The 25,455-nt window shown below is 39.4% G+C and overlaps 1 protein-coding gene, 1 long non-coding RNA gene and 1 other non-coding gene across 9 annotated transcripts in view; 2 read left to right on the forward strand and 1 right to left on the reverse strand.

Annotated features, from left to right (window-relative positions):
• ldb1b (LIM-domain binding 1b) overlaps positions 1-5,763 on the forward strand; it is a 28,695-nt gene extending 22,932 nt beyond the window's left edge. For all 6 annotated transcript variants that reach the window (XM_041983036.1, XM_041983034.1, XM_041983032.1 and 3 more), the window contains exons 6-11: positions 40-212; positions 440-562; positions 687-770; positions 2,649-2,772; positions 2,918-3,066; positions 3,665-5,763. In XM_041983036.1, the coding sequence (XP_041838970.1) occupies positions 40-212; positions 440-562; positions 687-770; positions 2,649-2,772; positions 2,918-3,066; positions 3,665-3,895 (884 nt within the window). In that variant the 3' untranslated portion in view covers positions 3,896-5,763. The remainder of the gene's footprint in view (positions 1-39; positions 213-439; positions 563-686; positions 771-2,648; positions 2,773-2,917; positions 3,067-3,664) is intronic.
• Positions 5,764-14,955: 9,192 nt separating this feature from the next.
• On the forward strand, positions 14,956-20,045 carry LOC121637719. 2 transcript variants are annotated; one of them, XR_006009934.1, is made up of 5 exons: positions 14,956-15,073; positions 17,846-18,119; positions 18,223-18,457; positions 18,624-19,190; positions 19,328-20,045. It is a non-coding gene; the product is annotated as an uncharacterized LOC121637719 (long non-coding RNA). The 2 variants fall into 2 exon arrangements; XR_006009933.1 differs by lacking the exon at positions 14,956-15,073 and having other exon boundaries at positions 16,845-18,119.
• On the reverse strand, positions 15,741-15,846 carry LOC121639147. Its single transcript, XR_006010131.1, has one exon. It is a non-coding gene; the product is annotated as a U6 spliceosomal RNA (small nuclear RNA).
• Positions 20,046-25,455: the final 5,410 nt, after the last annotated feature.

Genomic DNA, 25,455 nt, shown 5'->3' on the forward strand with positions numbered 1-25,455 from the left:
ACTTAAGACTCTTAACACCCTCTTGTGTTTTCCCTCCAGCAATTGGTCGGACGTTAATTCCAAGATACTTCCGGAGTATATTTGAGGGAGGTGCAACTGAGCTGTACTATGTGCTGAAACATCCCAAGGAGTCCTTCCACAATAACTTTGTCTCCCTCGACTGTGATCAGTGCACCATGGTCACCCAGAATGGAAAGCCCATGTTCACACAGGTGTGTTGATGTATATGCAAAAGACAAGTATCTTCATTTTATTTCTGTACTAACTACATCAGTATATATATTTTTGTTTTTGCAGAAGGGTCTTTTTAAATTATCTGAGTGGGATTATGGAGCCTTTGTTTCCCCCACTGAAGTCAGAAACACTAAATTGAAACCCCAAGTTCACCCATGATTCTTTACTGGCTGTATAATGTACTCAATTTTCTGAACCTCTGCAGGTGTGTGTAGAAGGTCGCTTGTACCTGGAATTCATGTTTGATGACATGATGAGGATAAAGACATGGCACTTCAGCATCAGACAACACCGTGAACTCATCCCTCGCAGTATACTGGCCATGCATGTGAGTGATTTCATTTTTATATAGATAACCTACATTGTGCATGTAATATTTTTTGTGTCTTAATCTGCTTTGTCTGTTTTGTGTTGTTTTTTTTTTTTTGTTTGTTTGTTTTTTCATATTCTAGGCTCAAGACCCACAGATGCTGGACCAGCTTTCTAAAAACATTACAAGATGTGGCCTGTCAAATTCCACCCTCAACTACCTCCGAGTGAGTTAAACACACATTCAGCATTTAACCCCTTAAACGATGCTGTTGTTTCTGTTCACGGTCCTGTATTCGGTTTGTAAATATTGTACATGCGGCCAGACTATAGCTATACTTGAAGCATCGACACTGTAGATGTCATCTGATATCTTGACTTTAAGCTCAATGAATGCAACTTAGTTGAAAAAAGCACTGTTTAGAAAAACTTTTTTGTACAGTTTTAAGAAGTATAGAAAATGTGCCTTTTTCTTAAATAGCTTGTAGCAAAACTGAAAACCAGGCTGCTTCATAGATCCTTCCATGGATTGTGATCAAATCAAGGTTTGGACTTTTTTGAGACTAATACTAAGCTTTTTGCTAAATGGAGCAGTTTTTCATATGTGGGTGACACAAGTTGGACACCAGTTATCACTAAAAATGTGCGGTAGGACTGACCAGTTTGTGGCAGAACTGTTGCAATTGTGATTAAATTCTAAGATTTGTATTTCATCCTTTTTTTTACCACAACAATCATAAAATATGAGAAAAATACTTTTTAAGAATTATTAATTATGCCTTGACACTGTTGTCAAAAATTCTCATCAACCAGCTAGTTCATGGTTACTGGTGTCATCATCAAGTCACCCAACTGTAATATCACTCAGCTTTTGACATAGTAAGTGTTGCTGGTGTTACTTGATTAGAAGCTCTGTGGCCTCAGAGTGTAATTCTTACATGTTATCTCTATTTGTGTATTTGACAGGCGTAAACTTAGCAAGAACAGTTGAGCTTTGTTTGGAAATGTTCTGTTGTAGTAATAATACAGAACTCAATCAAGACTTTGTTCTCACATATGATAGACAATGAAAAAGGCTTAATCAATCGGTTAAAGATTGGTCATTGTTCAGACATGGTCATTAAAAGTCAACTAATACCCTCCCCCATGGCCTCAGGGTATCTATTGTAAACTTGCAAGTGACCAAGATGCAAGGTATGCATGCTATATTTGCCAATTCGCACCAGTTTTGGGTAGTTCACAAAGTAAGGTATGAAGTTTGCATAGAAACTGTATACGTCAGACAGCACAAGCTTGTCCTATGAATTAATACATATGTTTTTGTATAATCTTTCTTGTCAAGCAGAGTTGACTTGCAATGGCTTCTTTCTGTTTATCTGTTTGTCTGTCAGACTCAGCAAAGACTGCTGCAGCTTTACCCAAATCTCAAAACAAACAGTTTTTGGGCTTTTCTTGCTCAAAACATTTGATTCAGTTATTGTGTGAAAAATACTAAAGTACCTAATAATAATATTTATGAAATTTATTTCACGGGAACAATACAGTGTCACATCAAGTGCAACTACATGCGTGTTTATAGGACTTCTAGCTGTGGCTAATTTGCAGATTGTATCCCTGATTTATTAACAGACATTAATAATGTAGAAAATTGACCATTGACTAGGAATGCAGTTAATGATGACCTCTGAAAACCAGATTGTATGCCAAATTAATTCACTGATGTGTTTCAGATTTGTTCTGTTTATAGTCATTTATAGATAGGGGTCTGACTGACAGCAGCTAAGTATTCTCTCAGACTTGAGGACAAGTTGCTGTCGGATTAATAAAAAAGAAGTTCAGGTCTTATGCTATATGGATGCAAACCGTTCAGGAATACTGTCTTGATCTAAAGTCCTGGCATTTCAAAGACATACAAAAGTACTACCTCATGTCCGTGTAGAATATTAAAACATAAACTTCCTCGCACATCTCTGCTCTATCATGGCAGCTTAATATCAGGAGTTTTAGCCCCATTTTTTAAGTTCTGTTGTTTAATAAGACAATTTACCATAGGTCAGATCTTAACTGTATATCTGACTCGTAACATTCTTCTGTTCCTCCACCAGCTGTGTGTGATTCTGGAGCCCATGCAGGAGCTCATGTCTAGACACAAGACATACAGCCTCAGTCCCAGAGACTGCCTCAAGACCTGCCTCTTCCAAAAATGGCAGAGGATGGTGGCACCACCTGGTAGGTGACCAAAGTTCCACTCACACACACCCATTTAACCAGAAGGTTAACATAACTGACTTTTAACCAACTTTGTTGGTATATGTCTTTCATGGTTTTTATAAATCTTTGAATCCCTAAGTCTAAGTCTATCCCCTCTCTTTAGCTGAGCCATCAAGACAGGCCCCTAACAAACGGCGGAAGCGTAAGATGTCAGGTGGCAGCACCATTAGTGCAGGAGGAGGAGCTAATAACAACAACAACAACAAAAAGAAGAGCCCTGGTAGTGGCTTCCCCCTGTCCAGCCAAGTTCCGGTGAGTACATCAGTGCCGCCTAGTGTGGGAATTCTGCTAATACACCAGCAACAGAAACAACACTACAGTGTTTGTTGATGAACTGCTTTCTTCATTCATTCATTCATTCATTCATTCATTCATTCATTCATTCGATCAACTAACTCATCAAACCAAAAAACAAAATGTGAAATTCAAAACCATTATCTGGCTCTGGGCTGAATTAATTTAAAAGTAAAAGGATAATAATAAGACTTTCTTTTTCAGATTTCTACTGTTGGGTGAAAATTTTCCTGTGGGTTATCATCTACCCAATAACCAGTCTCACTCGGCTGATTAATTCTGAGGTTTTGCATTTGGGTATTCAGGGACCAGGCAGGAGATACAAAAATACAACTCTTTTCTGTTGAAAATAAAACACTGCGCACACATTCATGCCTCATCATTGTTTTTATGCTGTAAAAAATACATAGCTGAAGCTTAGTACAAGTTCAGAGATTGGTACATGGAAATTTAAGGCGGTATTGAAAAAGCCTACTTGGTAAAAGGAAGAAAATTACGACATTGGTGCAAAGATAAGTCATGTGGTCTAATTGTTGCTGGTTTGTTGTCACTGCAGGACGTAATGGTGGTGGGAGAACCTACTCTGATGGGTGGGGAGTTTGGTGATGAGGATGAGCGTCTGATCACACGGTTGGAGAACACGCAGTTCGACGCAGCCAACGGCATTGATGACGAAGACAGTTTCAACAACTCTCCAGCGCTGGGCTCTAACTCGCCCTGGAACAACAAGGCCCCCTCCAGCCAGGAGAGCAAGAGCGACAACCCCACCTCACAGGCATCACAGTAGAGCCCAGAGCCCCGCAACCTCTACATAAACCCCTCTCAACCACTCCTCAACCCCCACCCCTATAGCCAAGACTGCAACCAAAACAGTCCACCATCTGGTTTACAAATGAAACACTGCTGTAGTGCTCAGATTCACTCTCAGAGGTAGCCTGAGGGATCTCAGTCTGTCCTCTGACTGAACCAGAGCCAGTTTCTTCCAGTGCTGTTTTTCCCAATGTTTAGGCACTGTTGCTCTGTTCTCAACATGTACACAATCCTATCCCATCTGCTGTTGCTAATTTTTTATTTTGGACAGGGATTGGGTTGATGTGACCAGGAAGTAGCAGGGATTTAATCCACAAGAGAAGTAAATACACTAACCTATCCATACTGAAGGTTCACATGTATGAACAGGTGGGGTAGAGGAGGAGGTGGTAACGGGGCTTCAGGATGGTGGCGAGTTGCTTAGGGACGACTTGTCCACCCATCATCTAAACATGGCTCTCAGTTGAGGTCTGCTCTGCTGACGTATAAGTCACTTCTGATGTTTGTCAAGAGAATATATGTGTGTGCGTGAGTGTGTAAAATTTGTGAGGAGAGAAAAGAGGCAGTGCGAGTTTAACTGTGGCTTTGCCGAAGCAGACGGATCAAAATTTAGAATCAGTCTGTAATACCATTGAAATTAACACACTAGTAGGAAGGCTGTTGTGTGGCGCTAGGGCAAAACTACACACACATGCATACATGCATATATGTATATTCACATACACGTAACATTACAATTGAAGGATTTTAAATGCCCTAGTACCCGAGCCATCTCTGATTAGACTACAGTGAATGCAGTCTTTCAAATGGAGAGCATTTACTACACATACATGCACATACACAGTTACACATTTTAAGAGTTTTTATACAGTATATATTTCCCTAGAATGTTTTTTAATTTGTATTAAACGCCTTCATTTCAATTGTTACTTTTTTATTTTCTACCAATACTGAAAAGCTACAGACCAAGGAGCAACGCAGGACTTTTATCCCTCCCCCTCTAAAATATATTGTTTTTATCTTTTATGTTTATAAAGAGAAATAATTTAGTGTGGATGTTTTTATTTGGTCTTTTTTTCTTTTTTGGAGAATTTTTGTGTATTTGTGCTTGTATATTTAAGGTAGTAGCAAAGTTCTGTCTGACTGTAATAAAATGTATTCTTACTTAGATTTACCTAAAGCCATCCCGATCTAATGTAAAGTAACAAAAATAGGAAAAAGGAGAAGAAACACTCATGAACCCCCTCCCTCTTCCCTCCTGCTGTCTTTCCTCCTTCCTCTTTTTTAAAACTTGTGTAAATTAAATTTCAATCTCCTGGGGGTACAATGGCACCATGGACAGATTTATTCAGCTTTTCTGTTTTTTTTTTTTATTTTATTATTTATGTTGGTAATTTCAGAAATTCTCATGTATTTCATCTTGGTAGGAACTGATCTTTTGCCTAACAATCACCATTTTCTGCATTTTATCTTTATGTCAAGTGAATGTGCTCAATTTTATTTGGTGACCATCATGTTTCAATGCTTGTTTCCAAGCAGTTACATGTTTCCACGTTTTTTGGGTTTTTTTCACACACACCAGCTAACATTTTGTTCAGTTTCCTCTTTAGTAGCAGTGCTGATTCTGTAAAGGTGAATTAAAGCAGCTGAAGCTCTTTTATTTGTACTTTTCCTTTTTGTTGCAGTTGATTCCCACGGTGTTTATGATTACGTTTGAATGGTGACTTGTACCTTCTCCAAACCCTGTAGAGAAATCATTGTTTGATATATTTTTGATTTGGTTAGTTTCTGCCCTTAATAATTAATGTATGGTACAATAAAAAAAAGATGCATTTTCACTTTGAAGGGTGACGTGTGGCTGTTGATTCTGTAAATCTCCTAAAGTTCACCTGAATTAAGGATTTTGGCCAATTTGAACTGAGAAATGTAATCTTAATGAAACATGCAGTAGGTTAAATAAGTACTTACAACATTTCAGTAAATATATTTCTAATAGAACTACTGACATGATCAATCTGATGTTCTAAAAGAATACATACAAACATACAAAGAAACCATGACAAATGAGTTCATAAACTAAGTGTGAAGAAATGCAGGGGAATAAGGTAGTGAACATATGGAAAGCAATCCTTCACCTTCGTTGTAGCGGTGCTGGACGTTGCCGGTTCAAATCCCACGTGAGACGAGGTGAGATAAGAGGTGAGAAAAACTGGCAGGTGGTCAGAAGAACTACTGAGGTATGTTTGTGAAATTAAAAGAAAAGAAAAATGTGTAAAGATTGAGGAAACACTGATACCTGAGCTCCACAAGCTATCCACAGACTTCAAATGATCTCTGTGTCCAAAACACCAGTTTAATGAATCGGGAACATGCTATCTGTAATGAAATGTTCATAACTAATAGATACAGAATAGCTGTGTTTGAGATCCAGGTTAAATTCTTGCTCACCTTGACCTTTGACCTGCTACATCATAGAGACTGATTAGAAAAGGTTCGACCCCTATACAGGACTTGTTCTGGTCAGTTGACAGGAAGCTAAGACAAGCATCTCCAGGATCCACCTCGAAAATGCAGTGAGACAGAAAGGCCACATCAGGTGCCAGATGTCTAGGTGAACTACAAGCTAAACCCACTCCTGTAACAGACAAATCAAAGTCTAGACGTTCCTTGACGAAATCCGGATCAGCTTTGATCACCAAAGTGAAAATAGAAATGTATTGTTGCTCCGTTCTTCACTTGCAGTGAACGAGGAAGTTTTCAGAAAGAAGTTTTCTTACTTGGCCATCGATTGTTTTGGGGAATGTTGCCCCCTAGTGAGAAATTGTTGTAACTGCGTGACTTTGTCCAAGTGTTTTGGTTCGCTTGAGTACGGCAAGACAAGGTAAGTTTATAACAAATTTCATGTGCAAGACAGTTCAAGGTGCTTTGGTACAGGAAGCATTAAGAAGTACATTAAAGACAAACTTTAAAAATATATAAAAGAAATTACCTAAAAATAAAAAAAAAGGTCAAATGCAAGACACAAAAGTTCCAGTGTATGGAATTAGCTTGTATTTTGATAAAAGCTGTTACCATGACATCTGTAATCAGATGCATGTTGTACTGAAAGCTCAGAAGACTAAAGTCAGCTTGTGTTATTTTCACCAGGTTCACAGGGTGACAGAGAGGGTGGGGGAGGGTCATTCTGGAGCAGGGATCTGGCATCATCCCTGCCCCTTCCATGGCCAGTGCACCCTTACCTGTTGCAACAGGGCTGTGCTTGGTTTAGGTGTGACAAGGACAGCCCTTCAACTATTACTTCCCTGAAGAGGAGTTAGGTCATCCTCCAGGGGTCTGCTTTCTCCTCCACCTTCTCCTGGTCTGCGTCCTCCCCCCTCCTCTCCTGGCTCAACCCCATCAGGCTGTGTCGCCTCCTCTTCATGTACCCAGGACCACAGCCTACAGGAAGAGGAAGGCGGCTGCAGCCTAATCAGGCGGGCCGGTTCGGTGGTTGGCATGAAGCTGGACCCTCGGGTGACCAGCAACCAGAGAAGCCTGTTCAGCAACAGACTGCTCCTTCCTAAGTGCAGGACCAACAGACTGAAGAACTCTTTTGTCCCCCATGTCATCAAGCAGTTTAACTCCTCCACACTAGGAGGGAGAAGGGCAAACAGAAGAGTAGAGGAATTGAAGGACTGAAGGCAGTGAGGAGGGGTGTGAAGGATCGAGCTGGTACACGGCAAGGACACAGTTGGTTTCAAAACAAGAGCGGGTTTTATTTACCCAAAAGAATACTCACACAAAAAGTTTGGGCCCTTAAAAGAGGTCAAATGAACAAAACTAAACAAAAGTATAACAATAACTCAGAAAACTTTAAACTAACTGTTTAACATGTAACTCAAAAGAAACCAAACTAACACAAGAACCAAACTGACCTAACAGACATGAAACAAAGGGACACTTAAATACTGGGTGATCAGACCAGTCTACAACACATGAGGGGTTAACAAATACTAACAACTACATTAAACAATGACACAAAACCTAAACAATTAGCTCATTATTACTTAACACAAAAAATACCCAAAAATAATACAAGAAATCAAACTAATCAAAATCCTAACAACAAACTAAATGTTTAACGATATGAAGGCCATTAATCTCCCCTCCGGAAGGAGCTGACTTGGTCTGGGCCCATGGCACTTCCTGCTCCCTGGCTTCTGCCTGTTGAGCTCACTGCTGCCCCCCAGCGTTCATCATGCTCCCCCCAGCACCATTAAGAGAAAAACACATGTTAAATACACAAACTTAAACAGAATTGAAAATACAATAGTGCTCCAATGTGCGCGCTAACAAAAGGGAACTAAAGCATTTCAACCTAATTTAAACCAAATATAAACAGTGTAAACTCAAACTAACATAACTGAAATGTGTTGGTGTAGTGGGGGTTACCGCCTTTAAATGTGGGGCTGTAGGTACGGCCATCACAAGGGGTCTGCCATTTTATTTATAATTATTTGTATATATACACATACTTATTTTACATATTTATAGCCAGACATTGTAGGGAATGTATAGGTGTGCGTTTCATTTTACTTACTTATTTCATAATTTTTTATTTTTTTACTTTTTTTCTATACTTTCACATTATTACTTTTTTTTCTTTCCTGATAGTATAACTGCGGGGTATAATGGAACTTCACTTAAGGTAACCCCCCAAAATGGATTAATAAAGTTGTCTGAAGTTTGAAGTAGAGAAGCCTCCACCTGGAGCCAGACCCCAACGGCAGACGCTGTAGTACACCTACAGAAAGTGTGGCTAGCCGAAAAGGTTTGACATATTTATCAGTTTGAGCTTTTATTTAATAAAAAAAATAAAGAAAGAAAATACAGCAGCAAACATACACAATAAAAAATATCTGAATAAAATCAGAAAAATGATTGAATATGGCTGTAAACTGCACTTAGCGACATTTTAGAACATGTTTTTTAATTGTTCTACATGTGAATTAATGATCCTGGAAAGAAGCTTATTGCTTTCAGTCTGTGAGTCCTGCCTCTAATACTCTTGGACATTTTACCAGAAAGCAGCAGGTGGCCAAAGACACCAAACAGGGATGGAGTATGTCAGGATGTTCTGGATGGTGGAGCAGCTCCTGTTCCGGTATGTTCCTTCTGAGCTCTCTGAATCAGAATCTTACCATTTACTGATGGGAACAGGTCCTCAGAGATGAGGATCTCCAAGAATTTAAAAGCAGGAACCTTCTTTACACAGTGTCTGCTGTAACGAGGGGCAAACTGGGTCAGGTCTCCTGTAATTTGTACAAAATGATGAGATGAGAGTTTTCAGTGACAAGAAAATGAAATCACAACACACATTCTGCTAAAGTCAGAGGCAATCTTTGGTGCAGGAGGGAAACAGGATCAGTTATTATGAATCTATTAAACACCAGATAACATGTTTCTGCACCACTGACATGATGCACATGCATACTTTTCACTTCACCATCGCACTGTAATGGCATTTCAGGCCACCTCCAAGTTCTTGAGAATGTGTCTCGGTTCTTGTCTTCTGTGGGATTCGAACCAGAGTTTCCCGCACCTCTCCGAAGCCTCTTTAACTCCCCAGGGCCAACAACCAATTAAATGTCTCGATTTGTTCCAATTTCGAGAATCAAACTTTTGTGCATCCAATCAGAGAGCCGGATTTGTTCCAATTTTTATCAGCGATCCTCCCACGCTGCTAGTGGCACTTTGCTCTTCTCTCTGCGTTTTTATATAATGTCTAACTACCTTTATCAGTAATTCCTTCACGATTTTTCCTTATAAAGCACATGGGTGTACGAATGACACGACTGCTGCTTTTTTATCAGTGGTGGTTTGGTGACATATCGGTATGAAACGAAAACACGCACGATGAAGTTAAAATATATAACGGATTTAAACTTCTTACACTGTCAAATATAATTTTAAATTCATTTTAAGCACCGCGTATCACTGTTTTGCTGCAGCCAACTGGGTTTATTCAGGTTTTATAAAACATTTACTGACGGGAACACGTCCTCAGAGATGAGGATCTCCAAGAATTTAAAAGCAGGAACCTTCTCTATTCAGTCTCTGATGTAACGAGGGACAAACTGCGTCAGGTCTCCTGTAATTTGTACAAAAGGAGGAGAGTTTTCAGTGACAACAAAGTGAAATCTCATCACACATTCTGCTAAAGTAGCAGGTCAAGGCAAGCTTCGGTGCAATGTAGGGAAACAAGATCCGTTATTATGCATTCATTCAACACTTTCTGAACCACTGACATGATCAGTGGCGTGCAGATAGGTGGTGATAAAGCACTTGCTCTTTGCCCTCTGGACCGACTAAGCGCACTTTTCAAAGTTTTCAAAATGTTTTAAAAGTGTACAATTTACTGTATGTGTCAAATGTTGACGTGATAATCGACTGTCTTAGTTAAAGATAGTTTAATAAATTAAGATAAAAAGATTATGTCGGAGTAAGACAAGTAAATTTAGTTGTAGAAAATCCGTCAGAGTGAGCACTCTGACAGGGTGTCTGTGAAATCTGTGACGCGCCTGCAGCTCAGGTTGTACCAGAGATGCTGCAGAAAATTGACGGTTGCTGAATGTATTTAATTAGTTTGGCCTTCGATACCACGTGTCTATAAGTATTATGTTAATATTTTTATGTTTTTCAGATAATTGTGTTTACAAGTCAACTTATATGAAGTCATGTCACATTTACGGTACGTTTACGTTCATCCAATGTGCAAATACACGATGCTAACGTAAGTTTTATTTTCTGTGCTTTCAGTTTTACGATAAATCAGATTTTCAAAAAATAAATAATAAAAAATAAAAGAGGAAGAAGAACAAAGGCAAGCCCTTTTCAATTACTGGACGATTTTTACGTGTGCATACAGTCTAATTTAGCAGTAACGCTAAATGAGGGCAGTACATTATACTACGGAAGCCTGTAGCTGTCATTGCCCCCCCATATTACTTATGTAACACTGTATCTTACTATCAGCTAAGACTGCTTGTATCGGGTATTGCACATCTTCTGTTCAATGGATTTCCACTGTGCATCATTGGATGGATTGCACCAGTATATAATAGCTCAACTGTGCTGCAAAAAATAGTCCCTAAAAGAGGGTAAACCCCACCCTCCTTTGTCTTTACTTAACGGTAGAGTTTTAAGTCTTATCCTTGTTTTTGTTTTTTTCCTTGCCATATGTATCTTGTGATAATTTTTTCCCACATTCCTTAAATTGGCTCTGGTTGATTAGAATTGGTAAAGTGTGAAATAAGTATAATAATCTTGGTAATATGTTAATTTTAAGAGATTCTATTATTGAACTGAGACTAAAACAAGGGGATTAAATTCCATCTTACTAAATTGTTTTTTATATTTGTTACTACAGGCAAGTAATTGTATTCCAACAGTCTTGTGGGGTCTCTTGGAATAGTAATACCTAGATACTTTAAGGAATCTGTATGCCACACTCCAGCATACTTAATGTTTAGTTCTTCTGATGGATAGTAATTGTACGATAATAATTCGATTGTTTCTATATTTACCTTGTAACCAGATAATTCACTATTTTTTTCAAGTAAATTCATCAGTTTTAGCAGAGAATGTGTTGGTTCACCAAGCTATATTAAAATATGATCCGCATTAACAAGCCATTTCATATTCAGTGTCTTTCATAAAGATCCCACTAACATCTTTATTTTGCCCTAATGTACTGGGCTAATGGCTCCAAGTATAATGCAAACAGTAAGGGTGACCACGGGCATCCCTGTCTGGAGCCTCGTTCTAAGTTGAAGCTTTTTTGAAAAATAATCGTTAATTTTAATCCTTTCTATATTCCATCATATTCCATATTCCATCTTATCCTTTCCTTCATTTGCTATAACCGATATGATATGATATGTATTTCGGTTAGATAGTTTCTAACAACCTTTATCAGTAATTCCTTCATGATTTTTCTTCACAAAGCACATGGGTGTATGAATGACACGACTGCTGCTTCTTTACCAGTGGTGGTTTGGTGACATACTGGTATGAAACGACTGCATGCTGAAGTTATATTACCAACGGATTTAAACTTCTTACACTGTCAAATGTCATTTTTCACACCTGAAATTAATTATATGCATCTTGAATCACTGTTTTGCTGCAGCCAACTGAGTTTATTTTGATTTTGTTTATAGATGAGGAAAATCTGGAAAATATTACATATGATTAAAAGAAAGCCAGTTTAAAGTGTTGCTAATTACAGCATCACATTTTCGTCCAACCTCACTGTAATGTCCTTTCCTTTCTGCTTTACAGACAGCATTGTTTTGATTTCAAACATCATTATTTTGTCATTTTACCACAATAATTGTGTCATTACACCTCCTGTTCTGGCTTCTTCCACTGACTCTCCCTTTCTCTGTTCAGATGGATAATCCAACATTCTTAAGGACCACTAATGAGATCCTAACACTAAAGGCATCCAAGCTTTTGGTCAAAACAAAAGGAGACAGAGGCCAGAGCCCACATTACCATAGAGAGTTGTGAGGTCACCAACTGTGGAAAACGAGGCTACGCCGTGAATCGGCTTGCCTCCCACTAGAGCAATAGATGATGGGGTCTCAATCCCTGCTGATGGCTAACAAGGTGGGTGGGTGGATGGATGGATGGATGGATGGATGGATGGATGGATGGATAGATAGATAGATAGATAGATAGATAGATAGATAGATAGATAGATAGATAGATAGATAGATAGATAGATAGATAGATAGATAGATAGATAGATAGATAGATAGATTTTAATGTCTAGATTCTAGATTAGATTCTTTTTCTCCTTCTCAGTTTTTAGTGAACAAAGCAGCATGCAACCATATCCTGGTGATATCTGCTACACATAATGTCCAAATGGTTGAACCGACCGTGCAGGTGTGTACTAAACTATTGTGCACAATGTTAGATGGATGATAAGGCCCTCAAAGATGTTTTATCTTAAAAACGCAAAGCAGCACAAACGAAACGATTTTCGACACAACCCAGCACTAACGCAGCAGAAACTACTGAGGTCGCAGATTTTGGTGTAACACCAGCTTCACGCAGGTGTTAGACGCGACAAGCTCCGCTCTTTCCATGTTAACGTGCACATGGAAAACCCTGGGTTGAATTAACGAGTTGATAACCAGCTTCGTCGCCGCTTATCGGGATCTTGAATATCTGGGTAAGTCCACTCAGGTAACGGAGAGATATCCATGGTATGTTAATCACGCTTTTGTCCGTTGAGAGTCTCTAATGTGAAGCTAATGTTAGCATCCACGTTAGCAACGAGTTTAGAGCCACATCGGTTTAAACGTTAGCTTGTTCTACCTTTGTACGAAAATAATGTTAATTTAATCAGATTAGCCCCACTGCCTGGATGTGTTAAGAAAAACTAGATATTTACTGAACAGTTTCCATTAACTTAGACTTTTCCATGATGACGTTAAACTGGGATGAGGCCCACTGTGAACAACGTGGTTTTACTGGGTCTGTTAATTAGCAAAGTCCAGCTGTTGCTGATTTACAAGTACTGGATCTAAATGATTTGAAATGATTAAATTTTTTAAAAATTTATATTAATATGTTCTGTACTCATCTCGCAGTTATTTCAAGCCTTTAAAAAGCCCTTGTGCAGAACTTGATAGAAAGCTGTCATGTGGATCAGGTGTGAGGTGGATCAGATGTGTTGCAGCTTTACAATTATTGTGGCACTCTGTTCGGGTTGTCTTTTTCAGGTTGTCTTCTGTACCGTCGTTTTAAGCCAGTCAAGCGACTAGTATTTAAAACACGAGTGAGGCGAGTTCGTCGTTTACAAGGTTTAATAACTCAAAAATATTCAATTACACGTTTATACACCTACACAGTCAGAAAAATGTATAGCTTCCAACGTCTCTGGCTTCAATCTACTAATTAAGCCTCAATTACCACATCATAGTGACGCGGCATTATTTAATTGGAAGCTCAAACTGTTTCAAAGTTAACATTACAAACTTATGCATTTTAACAAAAGCATTATTTCACATTATACAAAAACTTGCTATTTGAAGTTACCACTTTGCTTTTAACCAAAAAATGATCACTTCAGGTAAAATAATGAATTTGGCTCAAACAACAATGTTCTCAACATTCAGGAAGAAAAAGCTATGAAAACAGTACTAGTATTTTAAATTTCTCTGTTCCAGATGGATTTTGGTTCACATTAAAAACTCTTGGATAAGTTATGTTAAGAACACATGTACTAATCTAAATAAATTTCCATGTTAAATTCCAGGTTTTCCAAATTCAGTAAAGCAAAGAAATCATCCAGAGGAGGGGGGCAGAATATTTGTCAGTTTAAGCTACAGATCAGTGCTGTTATTAAATGCTGGCAGATAAAGGGTGAGTACAGATTTTACATTCCTTGGATATTATAATGCATCTTCTAAGCAGACCAGACAGCATGGCTGATTACTCATTACAATTAAGTAACTTAAGACTTACTTGGACTTAAGCCATCAGAGTTGGCACTTGACTCAAGTCTTACGGTTTAAGACAGCGAAACAAAGCCTTTCTTGTAGTATATATATATTGTGTGCGTATATAGTTAGTTTTATTGTCGACAATAGTCAACAATAAAAATAGTTGACAACAAATTTTGCCTGTTGACTATTGTTGGCAAAAAAAACAAACTGCAGAGTAAGACATCGTCTTCTTTTCCTATCTCTGAGAGTTGCTCATGCGCATAGAAAAGAGCTACAGAGTGAGACATTGTCTTCTTTTTTTTTTATCTCTGCTGAGAGTTGCAGAGACAGCAAACAGCATGACGTACCTCTAGAAACCAAGATAAACTTTTAAAGAAAGTCCTTTTTCTTTACTTTTCCTCCCAAGGATACATTTTACTATGCAAACAAACATATTCTCTCAGAGCAAGACATATTTTCTGATAAAGTGCTAATTTATCATTCTACAGATAAGTTATGTTAAGAACACATGTACTAATCTAAATAAATTTCCATGTTAAATTCCAGGTTTTCCAAATTCAGTAAAGCAAAGAAATCATCCAGAGGAGGGGGGCAGAGTATTTGTCAGTTTAAGCTACAGATCAGTGCTGTTATTAAATGCTGGCAGATAAAGGGTGAGTACAGATTTTACATTCCTTGGATATTATAATGCATCTTCTAAGCAGACCAGACAGCATGGCTGATTACTCATTACAATTAAGTAACTTAAGACTTACTTGGACTTAAGCCATCAGAGTTGGCACTTGACTCAAGTCTTACGGTTTAAGACAGCGAAACAAAGCCTTTCTTGTAGTATATATATATTGTGTGCGTATATAGTTAGTTTTATTGTCGACAATAGTCAACAATAAAAATAGTTGACAACAAATTTTGCCTGTTGACTATTGTTGGCAAAAAAAACAAACTGCAGAGTAAGACATCGTCTTCTTTTCCTATCTCTGAGAGTTGCTCATGCGCATAGAAAAGCGCTACAGAGTGAGACATTGTCTTCTTTTTTTTTTATCTCTGCTGAGAGTTGCAGAGACAGCAAACAGCATGACGTACCTCTAGAAACCAAGATAAACTTTTAAAGAAAGTCCTTTTTCTTTTACTTTTCCTCCCAAGGATACATTTTACTATGCAAACAAACATATTCTCTCAGAGGAAGACATATTTTCTGATAAAGTGCTAATTTATCATTCTACAGTCATTTCTACAGTCATTTAGCAGACGCTCCAAAGCCTCAAATAGAGAGATTTTCCAGTAAATATTTCCAAAACAAACTAACAAAAAATTTAAATCTAAAATGAGGAACGCTTCACGAATTTGCGTGTCATCCTTGCGCAGGGGCCATGCTAATCTTCTCTGTATCGTTCCAATTTTAGTATATGTGATGCCGAAGCAACACGAAAGCAAAGAGGCATCCAGGGCTATTTATAGGACATGGACCTTCCCTCTAACTGCCTCATGGTTCAGCCTCATCAGCAGGAAAAGTAGATAATGACTGTAACAAGACAGAAAACAGCACCAAAAACATCTCTTGGTTCTGCTAGTTCCCTGAAATGATAATAGGAAGTTATTCAGCTCCAGTGTGACCCAGTTTAGTTCTTATTCTAGTATTTCAGTTACAATCTGATCCTGAGTGAGACACGGATGCATTATGGGAAATTTGCACAGGCAGTGTTGCATCAGCCACTCAGGAACGGCTGACTGAAGACGAGGACAAAAGGCTGAATCGACACCCCTCCTCCAACCATCCTGCCGAAGGGACTCCAACCCCCACCAGCTCCAAGAAACCCACCTCCACGTCTTCATGAGGTCAGAGTGCTGACAGAGAGACATCCTGGACGGAGAGAGAGACAGAACCGGTCTGACTGACGTCACTCTGCTGCTGTCGAACAGGAAGAGACGAAGACTCCAAGCAGAAAACCCGCTCAGAATCTGAAAACTGCTGGTCCTAAAAACATATAGCCCTAACCCTCCCCCCCCCAAAAAAAACAAAACAAAAAAACAGATCTTTGTCCACCAACCGGACGTTGTTTAAAAAAAACACAGTCAGCCATAACAAGGAAAGAAAAAATAGATGTTCTATGAAACTGCTACAGGACATTGCTGTTTCAAAAACCTACATTTAGCCTTGGCCAGAAAAAAGAAAAACAAATTTCAAATGTTGTTCCACCAAGAAGATAGCGTTGTTTAACAAAAAACTACAGTCAGCCTGAAAAAAAAAAAGATATGTTCCACCAACCCGCCACAGGACAGCACTGTTTGCAAAAACACACAGTTAGCCCCAAGTATAAAAAAATAAAAAAATAAAAAATCAGATGTTCCACCAAACCACCACTGGATGGCGCTATTGTGAATAAATACAATTAGCCCTGACCAAAAAAAACAGAAGAAAAAAATTCCGGTGTAGTTCCAATAACCAGCCACAGGAAAGCGCTGTTTAAAACGATACAGTTAGCTCTGACGAAAAAAAAAAACAAAAACAAAATCCAGTGTAGTTCCAATAACCAGCCACAGGAGAGCGCTGTTTAAAACGACACAGTTAGCTCTGACGAAAAAAAAACAAAATCCAGTGTAGTTCCAATAACCAGCCACAGGAGAGCGCTGTTTAAAACGATACAGCTAGCTCTGACGAAAAAAAAATCCAGTGTAGTTCCAATAACCAGCCACAGGAGAGCGCTGTTTAAAACGATACACCTAGCTCTGACCAAAAAAAAATAATCCAGTGTAGTTCCAATAACCAGCCACAGGAGAGCGCTGTTTAAAACGATACAGCTAGCTCTGACGAAAAAAAAAATCCAGTGTAGTTCCAATAACCAGCCACAGGAGAGCGCTGTTTAAAACGATACAGCTAGCTCTGACGAAAAAAAAAATCCAGTGTAGTTCCAATAACCGGCCACAGGAGAGCGCTGTTTAAAACGATACAGTTAGCTCTGACGAAAAAAAAAAACAAAACAAAATCCAGTGTAGTTCCAATAACCAGCCACTGGAAAGCGCTGTTTGAAACGATACAGTTAGCTCTTACGAAAAAAAACAAAAATAATAAAAATCCAGTGTAGTTCCAATAACCAGCCACTGGAGAGCGCTGTTTGAAACGATACAGTTAGCTCTTACGAAAAAAAACAAAAAAACAAAAATAATAAAAATCCAGTGTAGTTCCAATAACCAGCCACTGGAGAGCGCTGTTTGAAACGATACAGTTAGCTCTTACGAAAAAAAAACAAAAATAATAAAAATCCAGTGTAGTTCCAATAACCAGCCACTGGAGAGCGCTGTTTAAAACGATACAGTTATCTCTGACAGAAAAAAAAAAAAAAAAAAATCAGATGCTGTTCTGCCAACCTGCCACAGGACAGCGCTGACTTCCTTCAGGTCATTAAAATATGTCTACTCTGTTTCAGCCTCTGCTGTACAGGCTCCTCTCCTGCTCCACACAACTCTACCTCCTCCTGTAGCCCCCTCCTCCACCTCTGTTACTGCTGTTTCTGCTATCCCATCCTGGGCGAGCCTACAGATGACTAGCTCTTGGAGGCCGATCCAGAAAACCCCACCCCTCCAGAGATCCTTACCGGGGTTCATCCAGCAGAGGTACTAGAGTCCTCTCCAACCTGGTTGGCCACACCACCACCACCAGCTGTACCAAGGCTTCCCCCTCCACCTGCTGGCAGTGCTGAGGTGAGTTTTCTGAAAGTTCATGTTTCCTCTGAACTGTACGATGTCAGACAGATGGACTCCACCAAGAAGATTTGCACATTTTACACTCGATCGCTTCTTACAGGTGCTTGTGAATGTACTCACACACCACCTCACACATGGCCACTTGGGTAACTATGTTGGTAGTCTGGGCAGGTCCTCATCAGCATCCTCAAGCTCAGCTCCGAAGGCCTGTCAGGGCGGCAGCCGGACTGATGAGGCGGTACCGACTTGCCGGGGTACCTGCCCCCCAGCTCATGTATGTGGACCGTGACTGCTGCACCTGGGACGGCTTGTTGAAGACAGCTGCCTTGTTTCCGGTACGATTTACTGTCTGCTTGTTGCATTGTGGTGTTCCACACAACATTGACTGTAAAGCAGATTGTCTGAAAACCAGTCTGGAAACATCAGAGAAATGTTTATTCAGCTAATACAAAAAAAGAAATAAATAAAAAAAACGTCCCCACTGTGATTTGTCTGTTGCAGGAGTGGGGTCAGCTCGTAGTCCAGCTCAACATTTGGTTGCATCAGGTGTCACCACGGACAGCCACGAGCTGTACCCCACCGTCATGAGGCAGCTGTCTCAATGCATCTTCGAGATGGATCCCAGAGATGCACGCCATCTCACAGAGGCTAAGCGGTCTGAGCTGGAGGGGAAGCACGGGATGGTCAGCCTGATCCGATCCAGCGAATCTCCAGGGAGGAGTGGAGGCTCCACTGCAGACGCGTGGAGATGGCGCTCCTCATCCAGGACCTCTTCAACACCTTTGGCGGACCAGCAGGCTTGGACACCCTGGATGTCCCGTTGCTCGATGCTCTCCATATCCAGGAAATGTGGAGCACACAGAGGCGCCACCTCAGCTGCATTCAGGACCCACCGGGGGTGCAGCTCAATACTGAAACCAGCTGGCTGACGAAAGGCGGGGTCAACCTGCCGGTCTATTGCTGTGCGAGGGGCTCGACTTCTCTGGAGTCCTTCGCCACTGCCCAACATGCCTTTCCTGAGGCTCTCGGAAGCCAGACTCTACTTCCCATCATTCCTCAGACTCTGAGGTAACATCTACACAGCAGAAATATTTCAGTCTTTTTTTTTATTTTTCTATTTAAACAACATTGAAACAACTTTTTTTTTTAAAGAAGTGTTTTTTGTTTTTGTTTTTAAAGGAATTTTCTCCTCCATTTCTTCTCAGGAGGAGGTCCAGACGGCCAGCCAGGATACCAGCATGTTCTGAAGCTGGCCAAGGCCCTGGTGGAGGTCAGGAGTCTTCAGGGTCTACCTGAAAGCAGGGTAGACAGACTCATTGCGCTCTGGCAACGCCTGCCAGAGCGTGATAAACAGTGAGTCGTCTACCCTGCCAGACACCAGGAGAGGCTGACCATCCCTGCTCCTTCCATCGCCAGCTAGCCCATACCTGCTTTAACAGGGCTGTCCTTGTCCCATCTGAACCAAGGACAGCCCTTTGACTTTAACACCCCTGAGGTAGAGCCAGGTCCATCCTCAAGGGGTCTGCCACCTCCTCCTCCTGCCTCTTCCTCCCTCCCTTCCTTCTCTCCTGGCTCAACGTAATCAAGCTGTGCCACCTTCTTTTCCGGTACCTAGGACCACAGCCTGCAGAAGAGGAGCCTCCACCCGGAGCCAGACCCCGCCAGCGGCCGCTGCAGTACACCTGCAAAAAGTGTGGCCAGTCAAAGAGTCTGGACACTGGCCACACTAGAATTGCTGGTGTAGCGTACTGCGCGGCTGTTGGTGGAAAGACTGTGTACAAGTGGAGGGGGTAAATGGGGAAAAAAAGGACCAGGGAGAATAATTGTTCATAATTAACCCTAACTGTAAATATTGATATATCATATAGATATATGATTTCATACAATTTCTATACTTTATATAATTTGTATATTTTATTTTAATTTTAATATGCTCTTATTTTATATTCATTTATATAATGCCAATATTTTTTTTTATATTATATGTATCATATATACTTTTTTATATTTTATATATATATTTTATTTGTTAAATTTTCATTACTGTTATGGTTCTTTATATATAAAACATGTCAAAATGGATAATTTGTTCAGTTCTTTGTGAAATATTTATATGATGTACTGTAAATAATAATGACTCAAATATTGATCCATTAATGCACAATTTCCATCACACGTCCAGATAAGATCTGCGGTCGTCATTTCAGAACAAAACAATAATCAGCAATCAGCATTTTCCTGCTACAATACTGGACACAGAAAAGCCTTCTGAAGTCAAAACCAAGATAAACAAGAATTTCATCAAATAGAGTGTTTATTTAATAAAATAATTTCTAAAACAAAAACAAACAATGAAAAAGATCAGTCACTTATTAACATCTTGGAACGTGTTTTTGAATCGTTATACAAGGGAATTAATGGTCCAGGAAAGAAGCTTTTTGCTTTCAGTTTGTGAGTCCTGCTTCTGATGCTCCTGAACATCCTGCACTCTAATCCTGGAGTATTTGAGTTTACTAGAAATTTGTGTGGAAACCCGTTGCCTTAGACCACTGTAGTTTTTACAAATGCTCAAACTAAACAAGTCAAACTGTATCAACATGGGCTACTATTAGACCTCACTGTGACCTAATTGTCTTTATACCCCGCTTGTTTGAACCAACTCTTTTCAGAGTTATGCTAAGTGTTTAGTTTTTTTATTTAAATTCTAAATCACACCGTTTCAAGGAAAGTAAACTTGGAAGACTCCACTTTTCCCAAACGCCTTCTAGTGATAAGTTAGAGATGCATCTGTGCAACACATTAAGGGTCCAGAACTGAAAAGGTGACAAAAAGTCCATCCTCTCTTGCGCCATTTTTGTTTTCCAGAAGCCAGTGGAACTTTATGACCTGGTACTGGCCAAATTGGACCTTCCACCTACTAAATACAAGCTCTCTGGCAACGTGGGCTTTGGCCTCTGTCTCCGCCTCCTCCAGTATTGTGACCCCATCAGAGTCTTTTTGTTTTGACCAAAAGCTTGGGACTCTGTAGATGCCTTTTAGTGTTAGGGTCTCATTAGTGGTCCTTATGAATGTTGGATTTTCCATCTGAACAGAAAAAAGTAGAGTTGGTGAAAGAAGTGTTGGCTATAGAAACAATGTTGTCTGTAAAGCAGAAAGGAAAAGACACCACGGTGAGGTTGGAGGAAAATCTGATGCTGTAATTAGCAACACTTCAAACAGGCTTTCTTTTAATCATATGTAATATTTTCCAGATGTTCCTCCATCTTTATGCAGCAGACATGAGTTGGCTGAACAGCTGACTGTACTGACAGTGAAAGGTTGAGCAGCCCGACAGATAAGTCACAATAATCAATGTTCGAGTCTCATATTGATCGTATACTCATGAATCAATACTGCTCAGTACTGTAAATACGATGATGGCGTCACGTAAAGTGTTTCAGTCCCGTTACAGAAGCTGAATTACACAACTGAATGATACACAGGTGATTCTAACAAAGCCAAGACTGCATATTTTTACTATTTCACGGTGTTAAAGTTAAAACTGACAAGTTACGGAGTGTAAAATTTTTGACACTGTTTTATAAAACCTGAATAAACCCAGTTGGCTGCAGCAAAACAGCGATACGCGGTGCGTAAAATGAATTTCAATTTATATTTGACAGTGTAAGAAGTTTAAATCCGTTATATAATTTAACTTCATCGTGCGTGTTTTCGTTTCATACCGATATGTCACCAAACCACCACTGATAAAAAAGCAGCAGTCGTGTCATTCATACACCCATGTGCTTTATAAGGAAAAATCGTGAAGGAATTACCGATAAAGGTAGTTTGACATTATATAAAAACGCAGAGAGAAGAGCAAAGTGCCACTAGCAGCGTGGGAGGATCGCTGATAAAAATTGGAACAAATCCGGCTCTCTGATTGGATGCACAAAAGTTTGATTCTCGAAATTGGAACAAATCGAGACATTTAATTGGTTGTTGGCCCTGGGGAGTTAAAGAGGCTTCGGAGAGGTGCGGGAAACTCTGGTTCGAATCCCACAGAAGACAAGAACCGAGACACATTCTCAAGAACTTGGAGGTGGCCTGAAATGCCATTACAGTGCGATGGTGAAGTGAAAAGTATGCATGTGCATCATGTCAGTGGTTCAGAAACATGTTATCTGGTGTTGAATAGATTCATAATAACTGACCCATCACAAGGGGTCTGCCATTTTATTTATAATTATTTGTATATATACACATACTTATTTTACATATTTATAGCCAGACATTGTAGGGAATGTATAGGTGTGCATTTCATTTTACTTACTTATTTCATAACTTTTTATTTTTTTACTTTTTTTCTATACTTTCACATTATTACTTTTTTTTCTTTCCTGATAGTATAACTGCGGGGTATAATGGAACTTCACTTAAGGTAACCCCCCAAAATGGATTAATAAAGTTGTCTGAAGTTTGAAGTAGAGAAGCCTCCACCTGGAGCCAGACCCCAATGGCAGACGCTGTAGTACACCCACAGAAAGTGTGGCTAGCAGAAAAGGTTTGACATATTTATCAGTTTGAGCTTTTATTTAATAAAAAAAATAAATAAAGAAAATACAGCAGCAAACATACACAATAAAAAATATCTGAATAAAATCAGAAAAATGATTGAATATGGCTGTAAACTGCACTTAGCGACATTTTAGAACATGTTTTTAATTGTTCTACATGTGAATTAATGATCCTGGAAAGAAGCTTATTGCTTTCAGTCTGTGAGTCCTGCCTCTAATACTCTTGGACATTTTACCAGAAAGCAGCAGGTGGCCAAAGACACCAAACAGGGATGGAGTATGTCAGGATGTTCTGGATGGTGGAGCAGCTCCTGTTCCGGTCTGTTCCTTCTGAGCTCTCTGAATCAGAATCTTAACATTTACTGATGGGAACAGGTCCTCAGAGATGAGGATCTCCAAGAATTTAAAAGCAGGAACCTTCTTTACACAGTGTCTGCTGTAATGAGGGGCAAACTGGGTCAGGTCTCCTGTAATTTGTACAAAATGATGAGATGAGAGTTTTCAGTGACAAGAAAATGAAATCACAACACACATTCTGCTAAAGTCAGAGGCAATCTTTGGTGCAGAAGGGAAACAGGGTCAGTTATTATGGATCTATTCAACACCAGATAACATGTTTCTGAACCACTGACATGATGCACATGCATACTTTTCACTTCACCATCGCACTGTAATGGCATTTCAGGCCACCTCCAAGTTCTTGAGAATGTGTCTCGGTTCTTGTCTTCTGTGGGATTCGAACCAGAGTTTCCCGCACCTCTCCGAAGCCTCTTTAACTCCCCAGGGCCAACAACCAATTAAATGTCTCGATTTGTTCCAATTTCGAGAATCAAACTTTTGTGCATCCAATCAGAGAGCCGGATTTGTTCCAATTTTTATCAGCGATCCTCCCACGCTGCTAGTGGCACTTTGCTCTTCTCTCTGCGTTTTTATATAATGTCAAACTACCTTTATCGGTAATTCCTTCACGATTTTTCCTTATAAAGCACATGGGTGTATGAATGACACGACTGCTGCTTTTTTATCAGTGGTGGTTTGGTGACATATCGGTATGAAACGAAAACACGCACGATGAAGTTAAATTATATAACGGATTTAAACTTCTTACACTGTCAAATATAAATTGAAATTCATTTTACGCACCGCGTATCGCTGTTTTGCTGCAGCCAACTGGGTTTATTCAGGTTTTATAAAACAGTGTCAAAAATTTTACACTCCGTAACTTGTCAGTTTTAACTTTTAACACCGTGAAATAGTAAAAATATGCAGTCTTGGCTTTGTTAGAATCACCTGTGTATCATTCAGTTGTGTAATTCAGCTTCTGTAACGGGACTGAAACACTTTACGTGACGCCATCATCGTATTTACAGTACTGAGCAGTATTGATTCATGAGTATACGATCAATATGAGACTCGAACATTGATTATTGTGACTTATCTGTCGGGCTGCTCAACCTTTCACTGTCAGTACAGTCAGCTGTTCAGCCAACTCATGTCTGCTGCATAAAGATGGAGGAACATCTGGAAAATATTACATATGATTAAAAGAAAGCCTGTTTGAAGTGTTGCTAATTACAGCATCAGATTTTCCTCCAACCTCACCGTGGTGTCTTTTCCTTTCTGCTTTACAGACAACATTGTTTCTATAGCCAACACTTCTTTCACCAACTCTACTTTTTTCTGTTCAGATGGAAAATCCAACATTCATAAGGACCACTAATGAGACCCTAACACTAAAAGGCATCTACAGAGTCCCAAGCTTTTGGTCAAAACAAAAAGACTCTGATGGGGTCACAATACTGGAGGAGGCGGAGACAGAGGCCAAAGCCCACGTTGCCAGAGAGCTTGTATTTAGTAGGTGGAAGGTCCAATTTGGCCAGTACCAGGTCATAAAGTTCCACTGGCTTCTGGAAAACAAAAATGGCGCAAGAGAGGATGGACTTTTTGTCACCTTTTCAGTTCTGGACCCTTAATGTGTTGCACAGATGCATCTCTAACTTATCACTAGAAGGCGTTTGGGAAAAGTGGAGTCTTCCAAGTTTACTTTCCTTGAAACGGTGTGATTTAGAATTTAAATAAAAAAACTAAACACTTAGCATAACTCTGAAAAGAGTTGGTTCAAACAAGCGGGGTATAAAGACAATTAGGTCACAGTGAGGTCTAATAGTAGCCCATGTTGATACAGTTTGACTTGTTTAGTTTGAGCATTTGTAAAAACTACAGTGGTCTAAGGCAACGGGTTTCCACACAAATTTCTAGTAAACTCAAATACTCCAGGATTAGAGTGCAGGATGTTCAGGAGCATCAGAAGCAGGACTCACAAACTGAAAGCAAAAAGCTTCTTTCCTGGACCATTAATTCCCTTGTATAACGATTCAAAAACACGTTCCAAGATGTTAATAAGTGACTGATCTTTTTCATTGTTTGTTTTTGTTTTAGAAATTATTTTATTAAATAAACACTCTATTTGATGAAATTCTTGTTTATCTTGGTTTTGACTTCAGAAGGCTTTTCTGTGTCCAGTATTGTAGCAGGAAAATGCTGATTGCTGATTATTGTTTTGTTCTGAAATGACGACCGCAGATCTTATCTGGACGTGTGATGGAAATTGTGCATTAATGGATCAATATTTGAGTCATTATTATTTACAGTACATCATATAAATATTTCACAAAGAACTGAACAAATTATCCATTTTGACATGTTTTATATATAAAGAACCATAACAGTAATGAAAATTTAACAAATAAAATATATATATAAAATATAAAAAAGTA

This window comes from Melanotaenia boesemani, chromosome 4, assembly GCF_017639745.1.
Source record: "Melanotaenia boesemani isolate fMelBoe1 chromosome 4, fMelBoe1.pri, whole genome shotgun sequence".
Taxonomy (NCBI): domain Eukaryota; kingdom Metazoa; phylum Chordata; class Actinopteri; order Atheriniformes; family Melanotaeniidae; genus Melanotaenia; species Melanotaenia boesemani.